The sequence below is a fragment of the Emys orbicularis genome, chromosome 7 (assembly GCF_028017835.1).
Source record: "Emys orbicularis isolate rEmyOrb1 chromosome 7, rEmyOrb1.hap1, whole genome shotgun sequence".
NCBI classification, from domain to species: Eukaryota; Metazoa; Chordata; order Testudines; family Emydidae; genus Emys; species Emys orbicularis.
In genome coordinates this window covers 16,403,883-16,420,274 of record NC_088689.1, presented here as the reverse complement: position 1 = coordinate 16,420,274, position 16,392 = coordinate 16,403,883, and the positions used below count along the sequence as shown (strand labels likewise).

The 16,392-nt window shown below is 43.5% G+C and overlaps 1 protein-coding gene across 1 annotated transcript in view; it reads left to right on the top strand.

The window, feature by feature from the left end:
* Positions 1–260: 260 nt before the first annotated feature.
* Positions 261–16,392, top strand: part of CACUL1 (CDK2 associated cullin domain 1) — a 73,684-nt gene continuing 57,552 nt past the window's right edge. The window contains exons 1-2 of the mRNA XM_065408180.1: positions 261–588; positions 10,968–11,094. Coding sequence (XP_065264252.1) covers positions 261–588; positions 10,968–11,094 — 455 coding nt within the window. The remainder of the gene's footprint in view (positions 589–10,967; positions 11,095–16,392) is intronic.

The window sequence follows — 16,392 nt, the reverse complement described above, 5'->3', positions numbered from 1 at the left end:
CTGGTAGACTACGATCCCCATAGTGCCCCGCGGCGGCATCGGGCGGAGGCTCCGCTTCAGCCGCCGCCGCCGCCGCAAAGTGTCGCGGCTTTGGAGCGGCGCTTTACGGCTGAAGCTCGAGTTTGCTTTTCCGCAGCTTTGCCCTGCCCTCCTGAGCCGGAGGTTCTGAGCCCTGGGATGTAACGTGCAGGATGGGAGGTCGGTTGTGAGCTCCCCCCGCCCCCAGCCGGACCGAGCGGGGCCCCCCTCCCCCGGGCAGGATGGAGGAGGAGAGCATGGAGGAGGAGGGGGGCAGCAGCAGCAGCTATGAGGCCATGATGGACGATCAGAACCATAACAACTGGGAGGCCGGTGTGGATGGCTACAGGCAGCAGCACCCTGCGGGCCATGCCCAGGCCCCCCTCGGGGACCGGGCCCTGCAGCTGCCCGCGGATAGGAAGGCCCAGAGGGGGCAGCAGGAGGAGGAGGAAGAGGCCCAGATGGTGCCAGAAGCCAATGGCCTGATGAAGGGCTGTGACTCTGCAGGGGCTGCTGGCAAGGGAGGAGCCGTCGCTGCTGCCACCATCAACACCTCCACCTCCAAGTTCTGTGAGTGACAGAGCCTGGCCTGCCCCTCTCCTGTCCTGCCCCAGAGAGGTCTGCACCCCACCCCGAGACTGCCCCTGGGTCCCACCAGCTTCCCACACATACACTCTGTGATCAGGGGGCCCTGGCCTGGAGTCTATACCTGTGTCACCACACACACACCCTGCCCCTCGCATACTCACACTCTGTGCCTGGGGTCTCACACCCTGTCCTCGTATTACACCTGCGAGTCTACCCTAACTGCCACTTCCCTACCCCCTTCTGTAAAACTGGGCTATAGCTGGGACTTCACCTGTGTGTCTGAGCTACCCTTCCCTCCACTTTCTGGAGTCAAGGCTGAAACTGTCCTCTCTCCCACCATGTGCTCGCCTCTCTCATCCTACTGCTTAGCTAAAACTGTCACTGTCTTTCGCTCCTCCTTCCCTTTGAACACGCTCTTTCCCCCACATACCTGGATGGGCCTTGAGTCTGTTCTCAAACTGGTCCACTTCCCTGACTGTCTCAGCCCTTGCCTAATGTGAACTAAGAACAAAAGTATTTGAACTGTTGACTGTGTTGGAAGTAGAAAGCATCCCTTCACACTCATGCTTCCCACTTGCCTCAGAGTTGGGACTTCCCATGCTGCCTGGCTCCTCACCTGGTGGGCAGTTGGGGCTCCAGGCAGTTTGGTATCAAGTATCAGAGAGGTGGCCGTGTTAGTCTGTAGCCACAAAAACAGCGAGGAGTCCGGTGGCACCTTAATGACTAACAGATTTATTTGGGCATAAGCTTTTGTGGGTAAAAAACCACTTCTTCAGGTGCAGTTGAAGAAGTGGTTTTTTACCCACGAAAGCGTATGCCCAAATAAATCTGTTAGTCTTTAAGGTAGTTTGGTAGTTTCAGAAAGGTCAAAATGGAATGTCATTTCAGCTTCTTCTGAATGAAATTTAGGAATTCTGGTTCTGCAAGAAATCTTGAAATTTAATTTTTCATTCTATTTTGGAGCAATTTTGTTAAAAACAAAATTTCAGAATTTTTTGTGTAATGTGAATTCCAGTTTTCAGACAATTCTATTTTTTAGGTTTGAGGGTGAAGGAACTACTGTGTTTGCTTTTGTGTTGTGTGGGTCTTCTAAAATATAGATCTGTCATTAAAATGGCAGATTTCTTTTTGTTTTAAAGCATATTTGAGCATTTGTTCCCAGAGCTTCCATGAAATAGCTATGTATTAGAAGGTATGCAGACCTTCACTTACCTTCAGAATTCCCTTATCCAGTACTGCTATGTAAAAACTAGTAAAATGGTTTAATCGGAATATTTATGAAATCATAAACAAGTGTTTGGTTCATTAGAACTCTTCAGTTTGATAGATCAGTAGTTCTCAACCGGGGGCCCGGGGCTCCCTGAGGGGGCCGCGAGCAGGTTTCAGGGGGTCCGCCAAGCGGGGCCAGCATTAGACTCGCTGCTGCGCAGGGCAGAAACCCGAAGCCCCACTTCAGGGGGCTGGAGTCTGGGGCCATCCGAGGCTGAAGCCGAAGCCTGAGCAGTGCAGCTTTGTGGGGGCCCCTGTGGCGTGGGGCCCCAGGCAATTGCCCTGCTTTCTATCCCCTAACGCTGGCCCTGGCTTTTATATGCAGAAAAACAGTAGTTGTGGCACAGGTGGGCTGGGGAGTTTTTATAGCATGTTGGTGGGAGGAGGGGCTCAGAAAAAAAAAAGGTTGAGAACCCCATGATAGATCACCTTGGCCTGTCACAGATAAACCTTGGTGGTATGTGTACATGGGCAACATAGATCTTAGCCTCTGCAGCTGCTGCTGAAATGGCATAGTCTGTAGAGGCACTGTGATCTGAATGCAGGGCCAAGAACTCCTGTGTTTTAATCCTGGCTCTGACACTGACTCCATTTTTGGCCTTGGATAAACCATTTAATCTCTCTGCCTTAGTTTCCACATCTAAAAAATGGGGATAATAATTACTCCACCTGTGTGTTCTGAGGATGTTTTGAAGAGATAAGTGTGTGGGAGTGAGGAGATGGAAGAGGAGAGACAAACCAACAATTTCTCTCCTGCCTTCACCACCTCAGCAGCAGCTTACTGTCTAAACCAGGTGTTCTCACAACAAATTTTTTGGTGGCCTCAGAGTGCAGCCACTAACTCTTGCTGGTGGTGGCTCTTACAATTTTTCCTAAAATACTTAATTAACTTTAGGAAAAACAAATAAATATGCACATATACATGTCCAAATCATTGTAATTTATTTATGCAGTAGGAAGGCGGTAGTAAATAGAGCTCCCCATTCAGCACACCCAGACTTTGCTCCTATTCTTGTGCTCGGAGTGTGTCCTGGAGCGGGAGCCCCTCACAGTGCCGGGGAGCTGCCAAGCCTGTTGAACAGCTGTGGTACCTACAGCAATGTAAACAGCGAGTGCGGCCCCAGGTGCGGGAAGTGCCAACCCCTCTCTCTGTTCCTGCCCCCTCCGGTGCTTCAGCGAGAGCCCTTCCCAGGGAAGGTGGGCTGGGCACTCACCGGCCACCAGTGGAGTCCCAGGCTTCCTGTGCCCCAGCTGGGGGGAACGGGGGAGCTGCCCGGGGGAGCGCCCCAGCGACTGAATGCCGCAGCTGCTTCCGCTGACGAGCTGCCTCCGGCACTGGCCCCACTTATCTTCAGAGGTGCTGCCCGGAGCCCCCAAGGAGGTTGCGCAGTGCAGGGCACCGATCCCTGCAGGCAGCACCAGCATAAACACCAAAGTGGTGCATCTGGCTGCCCTTGGTAACAGCTACTCAGAAGCAACAGCTGGGTGCTGCAGGGAGGGGCTGCTTCTTTGTTTCCCACTTGTCCCTCTCTGCCCATGCTTTGGAAGCTGTCATGGCTGCAAAAAAATCCACTGGTGGCACCATTTGAGAAACGCTGGTCTAAACTACTCTTCAGTCTTGCAGTTTTCAGCACGAGTGCAGTTGGATGCATTGCTGATCCTCATGTCATGAAGGGGCAGTTTTCCAAAGGTAGACAAGATTTTAAACAGAATACTCCCAGGCAGCAGAGTAGAACTGACTAGGAGCATGTTAATTTCACTCTTCTTGCTCTTGTCCTATACTGTCTCAATCCTCCTGTGAATGGTTTTTCCATCTCTTGATAAATGTGAAGTCCGGTAACATTTGAGTAGATCCCGCTCTCTTGTTTCCTTCCTGCAAAATAGAAAATAATGACTGGCGGTGTAATATTAATTTACTTGCAGTGTGTTGGTTTTGTTTCTGGTTTAGTTGCAGACCAGTGTACTTTTTTGTTTAACTACTCCTGCAGGCTTGTAGGGGGAGATGTTTGAAGGCTGACCCTTTTAAATACATATGGGGGGGGGGGTGTCAAATCTAGTTTAATATATAACTGATATTCTGGTAGGGTTGGTAGACCTAAAATTAGATAGACTTGATATTGCATATTTAATTTCACACTGTCCTCCTTTTGTTCCCATAAAAGATTTAAAGTAAATTACTTCTCTGGTTCAAGCTGTGTTGTTCATCGCCAGATAGATGATTATAAACCTAATATTTATAGAAGCTGTTCTTAGAAAAAACCTACAAAATGGTCATTAGAGAGTCAATTCATGTCGTTTTACTTAAAATATTGAGACTTTATCTGTGTTTTTAATCAGAGCGTAAGATAATTGTAGAAAAAATGGATAAAGCGCAGTTTGCATCAACGCACAATGTGGCTGTAAACTGTTTTAAGTTAGGCTTTTGCCCTACTTGCAAACATGGCCAATATGGGTTTGTTGCTCAGCTTAATAAAATCCTTGTTTGGCAGTGCAGCTAGCAGCATGCATGATCGTCAGATATGCTGACATGTGTTTACCCAATTTATGTAAGAACTTAGTTATAAAGCATTCTGTATGTTCATTTTTCTGTGTAAACACATCCATTGATGTAGACAAAAAGTTTGAAATTTACTCTTGGTAAGCATTCTGAGTGGGAAGTAGTGGTGTGAAATGCAACCACAGAATGGATTCATAATCTTACTACATTATGCCAGGCCGTAGCTGGGGAAAAATGCCATTGGACATTCTTTTAACTTCCTGTACTACTTTGTCTAAAAACAAAGGACAATATGGAATGGTCATCGTATGAAAAGCAACAATTTCTACAGGTAAACTCTTCATGCAGCATATGACAGAATGTTTTCCGAAAGCATTCATTCTTAGAACTAATTTGTTATAGTTGTGAATGGTGATTGCAGGAGGAAAACTAGAGTTACTTTTCTTTTATTGTTAAATGAATAAAAATATGAGATGCAAGATGTGCTTGGATATATTGATATATTTGAATGACACTATCTAGCAGGCTTTGCTAATTTAGTTGGAATTCTTTCAACCATGCTTTGCAATTGCCTATAATGCAGTTTCTTCCAACTGGCTCTTCCTGATCTGAATTACCTAAGACCTATTAAATAGGGCTTGCACTGTAGTTGAGAATAAAGATTTACATTACTCTTGGCACTTCTGGATGATCTTGCAGGAAAATGTGCTGGTTGCTTTTTTGCTGAAAAATGAGTCAGTGCTGCCATTGGCAATATGGAGGCCTTATGCAAACCAGTTTCAGTCAAGCTTTCGCCTCTCTCATTTAACACTGCTGATGAATCTTTCTGCATTTTCAGCTTTTCTCCTCTCCTCTTATGCTGAGTTTTCTTTGTTTTGGAATAATGCACTTCACAAATCCACATGGACTGTGAGACCTTTGTGAACTAATCAAAAGACACAGAACATATGATTTAGCAGTTAGCCATCATGACAGTTTGCAACCACTGTTTGGATGTTCTCTCTGAGAAGGAGTGGGTCCCTATAGGTGCTTTAGAAACTGTAAAAGCTCTGTTGTTGATTGCAAAGTCATCTGAGCGTAGGTAAGGTTGGATACGCCTTTGGAACTGATGAAAAAGCTTCTTTAAATTTCTGTAGAGCCGCAGAGACCAGACCCATAATGGTAGCCACAAGCTGATGTGATTGGATTTTGTATCAGGGAAGCCGCAGGATTCTGTTTGAGGCTAATGGTGTTTTTGGAAGAATTCTTGAGTTTTCACAGTGTGGTTTAGGGTTGTGTTAGGTATTACTATTTTCTCAATATGATTTAAAAAGTGTGCTGTACATCCTCACATCAGAAGTTTGGGATTATTCCTGCTAAATTCTCTCTCTGCTGTCATTTTATTTTTGTTGTCTGAATAAATGACAAATAACCCCTTGTCAGACCTTGGCATGCATAGGCATTCTTGGCAATTTGGACACACTATTCTTCTGTTTTACTTTCAGACATATAACTAAGAGCAATAAGTAGGCACAGATTTTTTTTTCTACATGGATACATGTAGCTATTGTTGGTTCACTTTTCATGTTAGACTAATCGCCTTGCATTAATGTCCATGTTAACTCTTTTAGTTTTTCCTTTAAAATTTCTTCACTTGCAGGATCTATTAGTGGATCTGTGAATTTAAATCTGTCTGGAAGAGTGTTCAGGGACAAAGTGCTTCAGTCTTTTTTTTTTAATTTGTCACTTTGTGCTATACAGGAAGTGATGTTAGCAAAAAAAGAACTCTGCAGCTTTCTTATCAATTTCAAGTTTCTTTTAATGACAATTATTGATTGCTCTTTGCTGTTTTTTGGCATTTGGACGGCTTCTGAATGAAGTTGATGTGGAAGAGTTCATGGAAGGCCTGGAACATGAATATTTTTGACTATATTTCAATTATGACCATGACATTGAAAATACTGGTTGCAGTATAAAACTCATCAGCATTCTGCTTTTCCACTTTAATAGACAACATTTAATTCAGTGGCACATTTGACTTTAGGCTCTGAAGAAACTGAATTTCTACACTTTCTGAGATGAGCACAAATTCCTTCTATCTTGCTACTTTTCAAATCTTGGCAGTGTTTACAATTTACCTGGGAAGAATTGTTTGGTTTACTGTCCTTTCAATCACTGGTTTTCTACCACTTGTTTCAACAGTAGTCATAGTGCGTCAGATAAAATCATACAGTGATAGCTGGTAATCGGTAGTTTGCAGGATTGATCAGCAGCTTTCACATTTACTATGGTTTGAATGTGAAATAGCTACTGGATGATTTCAACACTGAAAAAATAAATAAAAAAAGGTTGCCAGATTTATGTAGAACCATGTTATCAGCTGCCCTTTGGAGAATTGTATAGAATTTTCTTCTAATATTTTAGAATGTTTTCACTTACAGATTGAAACTGAAGCCTAATGATGTTGGTGTTTTAAAAACAAAATAACCCCCCCAAACCCTCTACTTTCAAATATTTGTGATATTCATAAACAAATGGAAAAAATACAAATAATTCACCTAAAACTCACTGAGTTGGTCTCCCTACCCTCCACCCTGCCCTTGCTCTCGATAAAACTGTTTTTGCACAATCTCAATGTTACCCCCACAAACCTGATCATCAGGCAGTATTGTATTAATTCGGCATTTGTTCTGTGTTAGTAGATATGGGTGGGAAAGAAAGGGATGTGATGTATATGAGAGCGAGAGTTCTTAGAACTCTGGAGTAATTTTTTTTTTTTTTAATTTAAAGAATAAAATGAGCAGAAATTGAACAGTTTATAGTCATTGGACTGTTTGATATATAAACATTTTGGTTGGCTTCAGTTCAAGTGTGTGTGGCAATCAAGTGCACTTTACTCGTGAATGGAATAAATAGTGTTTGTAATAGCTTTCTAATTAAAATCTACTACACAGTACTTCCAAAATCTATAGATTCCAGCCAGTTAGTACACTGCAACCGCTACCTTTATCAGAGTGTTATTCATAAAAGTGTCACTTTACCCTTTCCCTCTTCAAGACTGAAACTGAATAGGTTTTCAGGTTTCTAGTGGTTAATTCTTTGTGGTGCCACAAAAAAATTGATAGAGCTTATAACTCTGTTTAAAAATTGATTCCATTTAGTTCCAAATTAGTTCTTAGGTCACTCATTTTCTTTGTCACTATAGCTTAGTTTAATTACACTCAAATCTATGCAAGGATTTGGACTAATATTTAGTGTTGGTTGCATGGAGGCATTATCTTTTGGATGAGACTTTAAACTAAAGTCTCTTCTTCCTCTGGTGACCAAATGGACTTTAACTATCCAAACATTCTTTTTAATAAAAGCAGATTGGGCTGTCCAAAGCTACATGTAAGGTATTGTTGAGAATAGCTACCCAAACACTGGACTACTGAGTTTTAGGGCTAGATCCATAAAGCAGTTTAGGTACCTAATTGCCACTTCGAGCACCTAAATCCGGAAATTAAATCCTCAAAACCCCTAGTCAGCTGCCACCTAACCATGTAGGTGCCTAAATTCCCACCTGTAAAGTTCCCCTGCCCGCCGGCCATGTGCACAGCTGCCTTAATCCTAACACCACTGAGCAGCTTGGTGACTAAGCCCTGAAGGATGCTCAGACTAAATATTTCCCTGCCTGTCTCTCCTGCAGGGCCAAATCCCATAGGCATGCTCTGAGGCGTCCTACTGGATCAGGCCATGCATAAAAATCCAAGGAGAAGAAGGTGGTCTCTCCCTTATGCACAATAACCCAGTGGTTAGAGCATTCACCTTGGATGTGAGAGATCTGGGTTCAAGTCCCCTCTCTGCCTGATTTCGAGAAGGCTCTTGAAGCTAGGTCCCCCACCTCCCAAGTGAGCACTCTAAGCACGGGTGTGGGTATTATTCTGTCAAGTTGAAGCTGTGCCACTTTGTATAAATTACTTAAATATTCATTGTGCCAAAGAGAGCGAGACTGATTCTCCAGCACAGCGGTGCAGGCATTCCCCTAGGAGGTGGGGACTTGAACTTTGGTCTTATGCGACAATGACTATTTAATTGCTCTCCTCAGCATTTCCTGTTGGCTAGCTTAGGCGGCTCCCCACTCATCTTGCTGGCTTTTGTGGATCCCATTCTTAGATGCCTCACTCTCCCCAGGCATTGCATAGGGAGAGTGAGGTGCCCAGCTTGGGGGCCGTGGATTCCACTAGGTGACAGGGCACCTAAATGTTACATGTTGTAATGCTGAGCTTGTCCCCTTTGTGGCTCTAGTCCTTAGTGTCGTAGATAACTTTCACTTCGCAGATTTGCTGGAGTATAGTGGCATGCTGTCAGAACGAAGGTTTAGGTGTGGCTAAGGCAGGCTACAGTACTAGATAGGAGTGCAACATACACTGCTGAGTGTCCTAAAGCCTCTAGTGTCCATCCGTTTGTAATGAACAGAATGTATAACAAATATTAAGCAAGAGTGAACAGATAGTAGTTAGTTTTGCCAAGATGGGCTGGCAGTATAGCATTGTAGAGTTACCCAGTCGGCAAAACTGCTGAATCTGAACTAAATGCTATAAGAAGAAATATGTAAAGTACCATTCTACTGAGAAATCTTTGCAATTCAGTTCTGCTGCTGCTGCTATTCAGACACTTGCCTGACTCACACCTCTTTCCATGCCCTTTGTTTCTTTCTTTTCTTGTGTTAGTGCCTTCTTTCATGTTGCACGTTTTGCCTGAAATTCTCTCTCTTGTTGCATTAAGCTACCACGCTCCCTTCATTCAAATCCCAAACTAAAACATGTTTAGTTCACTAATCCCATCAATTTTAATCCACCAAATAGAGTAGTGATGCTACATTTAGAAATGTATTTAAAATACCTTCATGGTTTCTGACTATATCCCTTTCCAAAATGTTGTTTGAATTTATATTGTCCATTTAGAATGTGAGCTATTTGGAACTGGAGCAGTCTCTTCTTCTGCTCTGTACAGCACCAAGCTCCCTGCTCAGATGATAATACACTTTTGAACTGATCAGTTCAGATTTGGTAAAAAGCATGCTCTGTATTGTATTGTATTGTATTGACTATCCGGTGTCTTTGGGTTAGTTGGAACTTGTGTTCAAACTCTCTGAGAGCAAGAGCTAGCAAGATGGTCCTGCTAATGCAATACACTGTGTGTTTTTGAGGAAAAAGGTGTTGTCCATTCTAGAATGGCTGATCCTTGGAATTGTTCCATGGGTAGTTAATCAAGCTTTCTTGTCTGAGAAGAGAGAGAGCGAGCTTTAATTTCAGCTGTTAGGGGCTTGACTATGCCTGTGTGGATGCACAAAATGTGTTGGGAAAAGGACACAAGGAACAAAAGTGGGATGGTGGTGGAGCTCAGTAGTATATTTAGTCTTGTGTACTTACGTCCCCCATTACCATAATATCGGAGTGCATTGCAATTTTTAATGTATTGCTTCCTGCAACATCCCTGCCAGGTATGGGTGTACTATGCTTCTCTTATAGAAGGAGGACTAAGGCACTGAAAGATATAGGGCTTGTCTACATGGTGCCTTACTTTACACCCCAGCCAGTGGGGACTAGTGTTCACTAGTGTGTTGTGCACTAACTGGCTCATATGGCCCCTTGCTGGCATGCACAAAAGTTCCCTAGTGCGTGTTAATGGTCTACATCAACACACACTAGGGAACTTTTAGGGTATGTCTACACTGTTTTAAAACTGGTGGCAGTGGGTCTAGAGACTTGAGCTCATGCTATGGCACTAAAATCATCTGCGTAGATGTTCAGGCTTGGGTTGGAACTCAGGCTCTGAAGCCTGGGTGGGGGTGGGTTTCAGATCCAGAGCTCCAGCCTGAGCCCAAATGTCTACACGGCTTACATTTAGTGCTGTAGCATGAGTCAGTCTGTAGACCTGGGGTCTGAGACTTGCCACAGATTTTGAAACACAGTGTAGACATACCCTGAGTTTGCACCAGCAGGGTCCACATAGGCCAGTTAACACACAATATGCTGGCGCACATTAGAATTTACAGCCCACTTAGTATGGACTAAGGCACCATGTAGACAAGTCCTAAATTGTCGCTGCATTGACCCATGAACCCTGTAGTCAAGAGAGTTGATGGTCTCCTTTAGCATGGTTGTTGTTTGCATACCAATTGAGAGGGATTGTTCTGGGAAACAGTTGCTCCCAGCCTGCCCTTGTTCTTCTGCTGTGGGAGAGCTTAGTGTTAATCTTTAATTCTGGTTTCCCACACAGTTGCATAATATGTTATATGCCAAGTCACTGAGCCACTTTCTGTTTGTTTCATTTTATCATTATTGGAGCTTCTAGAGTGGTGGTTTTCCGTTTCACAGCAGAATTGCTAACTATTTTTTGGGGCCACAAAACACGGACTTAGCAACCTTTCCATTTCTGTAAACATCAGATACAAATTGGGGTATAACCTCTATTGTGAAAGATGGGTGTATCCTAACAAAGATTAAATGCAGTTATTCATATGAAGTTCTTTGCGTGCTTATCAGTTGTGATCTGACAGTTCACCAACCTCTGAGTACCTCAGCTAAAAGTGCAGTAAAACACACAGTTTTTTCTTTTTTTCTTTTCATAGTAATGAATGTTATAACCATTGAAGATTATAAGAGCACATATTGGCCAAAGTTGGACAGTGCCATAGATCAGCTTTTAACTCAGAGTCCTGGTGACTACATCCCTATCTCCTATGAACAAATATACAGGTAAGGAAACCTTTAAGCACTACATAGCTTCCTTTCAATTGAACGTATGTGGAAAATCCTTCCTTACGTGCTACATATGTCACTGATTTTGTCTATTATATAAAGTGCAACCCATTTACTACTGATGTGGTTAGAATGCGAAAAAATAAGCTGTCCAAATACCCTTGCATCTCCTGTCGGGGAATAAATGCATTTATGCTTGATCTATGTAGATCAAAACCATGATCACCTTGAATAAGTGAAAACTATAAAAATAAAATACGGTGCCCCCACAGAATTTTGGTATAATACACCCAGAAGTGTGTAGCACACCCTTAATTATGGCAGTTGAGGGAGGGGTTATAGTAAGAAGTTGAGTGAATGCCTCAAGTAACCTTTTAGGGTATGATTACACAGCAAAAAAAAATCCCCATCTTAACAAGTCTCGGAGCCTGTGTCAACTGACTTGAGCTCGCGCTTCAAGGCCAAAAGTAGCAGTTTAGACATTCAAGCTTGGGCTGGAACCCAGGCTCTGAGATCCTCTCCTCTCGCCAGGCTTCAGAGCCCAGGCTCCAGCGTGGGCCGAAATGCCTACACTGCTAATTTTAGCTCTGCAGCACGAGCCTGAGTCAACTGACCCAGGTCCTGAGTCTCACTGCCGTGGGTCTCTTTTTGCGGTGTAGACATCCCCTTAGAAGCCTGATCCTGCAAGGTGCTACGAGTCTACTCTAGAAAAGGATTAGTGATTTATATTTCTAAACCTGGGATGAAAGGGAGTTTTTGTCCTGTGCGTGGCAGCTATTCAGGGAGTTGGAGAAATGCTGGTGGGAGTAGATGCAGCTGCTTATATTGGGTAAGGGGCTGACTCTTGCTAGTGACACCAGCAGATTAAAGGCACCTTCCATGTTCCTTAGCAGAGGATTGGGTGCCAGGAATGCAGTCCTATTTCAGCTCTATTTCATGGGGCTTGTGGCCTCTCAGCTCTTGTCTACTGCCGTCACTTGGACAGAACTTTCCACTTCTCCCTCCCCATTTCCCCAAGCTGGATCCTTAGAAAAAGGAGCCAGATGGGGAAAATTAAATTACCTGCCACATTGCATCTTGGGCACTGCCTGTTGCTGCCCTACTTGTTTAATAAAAGTATTTATAATTTTTCAACAATTACAAAATTAATCATCTCTACCCTGCTCTTCTCTCCCTCTGCCCTGCACTTAGAAAATGCTCTCATCAGTCTCTGGACTGCAACATCTGTATCAAAAATTCAGAGGGATAAGTTCACTTTAATTCATTAGATGGTTACTGAATCTGCATTCTTCAGAAGTAACAGATGTTCTCCCCATCTAGAAATCTCAAATGAGCACAAAGCCAGCAATAAAGACAAGCTTAGCACCTACCAGCATTGACCTATGATAAACAATAGACAGCAAATCCAGACCGTTTTTCCCCCCTTCAGATAATTAGACTAACTCTTTACTCCTTTAGAAATAAAAATAATTGGTCACAATCATAAAATGAATGATATATTTTCATAAGAAACTAATCCTAAGGATAAATAATTTTAAATTTCTCCCAAAAGCTTTAAATCTCAGAAGCAACAATTGGTATTCAGATTTTTGGGGCCTGTAGGCACTATCACAGAGATCAAAGCCTTAGTGTTCTAGCCACCATACAAACACCATAGTAAGAGACAATTCTTGTCTCACAGAGTTTACAAGCTAAATAGACAAGGTAGACCAAGCATGGGGGAAAGGAAGTATATATTTTTGTATACTGAGACATAGAGAGATGAAGAGACTTGCCCAAAGTGTTGCAGGAATTCAGTAAGAGAGCCAGGACTTGAACCCACATCTCTTGTTCCAGTCCAGTGCCTTAACCAGCAGACCATTTTTCCTCTCCAAATCTACAAACAGCTACACATCTTTATCTTTCTCACTGTCTGAGAAAGAGATGGGAAAAACAAAGACCTTCTGGACTTAAAACCTAAGGTGTACTAAATAAAGGAGCCAATCCTTTCACACACAAAGTACTTTAATAAAGTCTCCCTATACACTGATTATTTTTCCTGTATCCCTGAGGAGTTAAAAATAACAGACACAATCTGTAAAGAACATCTCTCAGAAACTCTGAGGTAGACGGATCAGTTGTACTTCTAGCACTTTTTGTAAGATCTCTTTAAATCTAATAAAAAATTAGAATTTCGATCACCATTATTAGAAAATGTACAAATCTCAGATTATTTTCCATTCAGTTATTTTCTAATTGTTCTATTTGGGGAGTTGATAATCTCTCATTAATGTGTGGGACTGTGCCAAAAGGAACAGCAGTCTGGTAGAATTCTCTTTCAGCTTCCTTAGAGTAATATCAGAGCAGTGATGACTCAGACTCAGCCTGCAATCGGGAAGTGAAAACAGGATCTGAAAATGGGAAATAAGTTCTAAAATAGAAGTGTTCAAATACAAAGTTAAACACAGAAACCTATATGCATATACAAACATTGCTGTCTAACTACAGCTGTTTGTTGTTTAACTACATAAAGAAATGCAGAAATTCAGGGCAGGAGGAGATATAGCAGCAATTTAAAGTACAAACCTGCACAATGTCACGTAGAACTTTGTAAAATGACATACTATTTCAAATGAATCAGTCCACTTCACTTATTGTGGGAGTGGCCATATATTGTGCTGTGTCTGAACAAATAAACCCCACAGCCATGTGCTGTCTTTATCTAAATGTAAGTTTAAGAGGTCACAAAACCAATCTCATCCGTCTTATTCTATCTCCATTTCTCTTGATCCAAATTACACTGTTGTTTCTGACATTAATGTATTGTATGATATATTTCTACCTGGTCATTCCCAGTACAGTTATTGCTGTCATTAGAATTTATGCTAGATGACTGAACTCCTCAGTATGGAGGCGTAAACATGAGAAACTATAGGGAGTTGAGTTGAAAACTAAGTATATGTAAGAGGATGAGGAGCAGTTTCTAAAAAGAGTCCTGTTGGATAGGGAAGTAGCAGTGTAGGTGGCCACTGGAGGAGACCTAGAAGGGGATGGACAAAATGTGTTCTATAGTAAAAATTGTCATGACTTTGTAATGTCTCTGAAGGAGCTATTAGTCTGTCATGATAATTCTACCAAAATGCCTCTTCAGTGGCCTGAGAGCGTGATATAGTTACTGAGTGTGCTTCTCTTTATTCGTCTGTGAAACTGTGAGGTTAATTCCTAACATTTCATCAGTGTTCGAGTTCTTGGAGGTCTTATCCTATGATTCATTATGTGATCCATATTACATGTTTATTGGCATTGTTAGCCTCTGCTGAGGGAGGGAAAAAAAACAAAGGAAGGAACTGGAGAGTTGTATACGCTTGAGGGCATTCTGTGCCAAAAAATTAAAAATTCTGCAACAAAAAACAAAAATTTTGCAAAGAATATTTTAAAATTCTGCAAATTTTATTTGTCAAATAAATGTGGAGGCTCCAGCGTGGCATTGGGGAGCACAAGACACTGAGTACGCAGAGGTTTGAGATCACCTGTGCAGCTCCCCCCGGGACATAGACTCAGCGGTGAGGCTGCACCAAACCCTGACAAGTGCAAGGACTGGGCCTGCCCCAGAAACACCCCAGGGCACTGCCCCTCCTTGCTAGGTGCACCAGGTGTGGGCAGGCAGGCTCAGCAAGGCAGGATCCAAGTGTGGAGGGGCTTAGTGTCAGGGGATCCAGGTGGGGTTGAGAGGGTTCTGTGTGGGGCAGTCTGCGGGCACGTGCAGCTCAGTGGGATGTGTGTGTGGGGGATCTGGATGCACAGGGGCTTGTTGGGGGGGGAGTGGGTTCTGGGTGCAACGGTAATGGGACTCTGCAGTGGGGGAGTCCAGGTGAAGGTGATTGGGGCTCATTGGGGGGATAGAGCTCTGCAGGGGGCTATGGGTGTGGGGGCTCAGTGGGCAGTCCAGATGCTGGGGCAGTTGGGCTCAGTGGGGTAGGGATCCAGGTGCAGCTGGTTGGGGCTTGATGGGGTGGGGATCTGGGTGTGGGTTGCTCGTCGGGTGATCCAGGGACAGGGGGAGTGGGGTTTATCGGGGGGATTCTGAATGCGGGGTGGATTAGGCTCAGTGGAAGGGTCTGGGCATGAGGGTGTCTGGATGCATGGGGGTTGGGCAGATGGGAGAACAGCTCCCTGTACAGGGATCCCTGCACCTGCAGATGAGGTGCAATGGGTGCAGGTAGCGGGGGAGGTGGAGAGGGGGTTGGCAGAGCTTCCTGCAGTCGGGGGAGAAATATGGGGATGGGTCTGACCCGGCTCCGGATGCCATGCAGGGGAAGAGGAAGTCCCGTCCTCCCCATCCCAGCCAGGACTAGCAGCTGAGCCTGGCACAGGGTAGGAGCCACCAGCTGGGTCCTTCCCGGTCCCGCCTCCTGCCCCACAGTGATTTACTTCTCTGGTAGCTGCCTTGGGCCACCGAAATATACTGCTGGGGAGGGTCGCATGACCACTTTTGTGGCTTCCCTTTGCTTCCCCGTCAGAAAGTCATTTTTCTGTGGGGAAGCAAAGAAATCTGCAGGGGACATAAATTCTGTGCATGCGCAGTGGTGCAGAATTCCCCCAGGAGTAGTTGTAGTCGAGATTTTGGCACTTCAGCAGAGGTGTAGAGAAGGTTGTTTGGCATTAGCTTGTTATAAATTTGTATTATAGTAATACCTAGAGGCCTCAACTGGGATCAGAACCCATTGTGCTAGGCACTGTACAGACACACAGTAAGAGGCAGTCCCTACTGCAAATTGTATGCATTCTAAATAGATAAGATGGACCAAATGTGGGGAGGAGAAACAAAGGCACAGAGAGGTGAAGTGACTTGCCCAAGATCATACAGCAGGTAGTGGCAGAGACAGGAGTAGGAACCAGATTTCCAGTCTGCTGCCCTATCCATTAGTCCATGTTGCCTCTGAGTACTAGAAGGATTAGTAGTAGTATTAACTTTCAAAAGAGCCAAATTCACATAAAATTAAAAAAAAATACAAGTTGTATTAATATAACAGCAAAAGTTTTTGGTAGGGTGGATTGATTTTTAAATCATCGATTTAAATCAAGTGGGAAGCCTTGATTAAAATCAGTGATTTAAACCAACTTTTCCATTTGTATGTTAGTTATTTTCTAGAGAGAGTTGCATTCTTATTAATTAATATAACCATTAAAACATGTTGGTTTACAACTAAATGAGCCTTCATGCTAGAATTGGTACATCTTTCTGCTACTAAGGAAGCAAAACTGTATACATTTATAACTATATACATTTATTTAAGCAAACATATAGCTTAATAT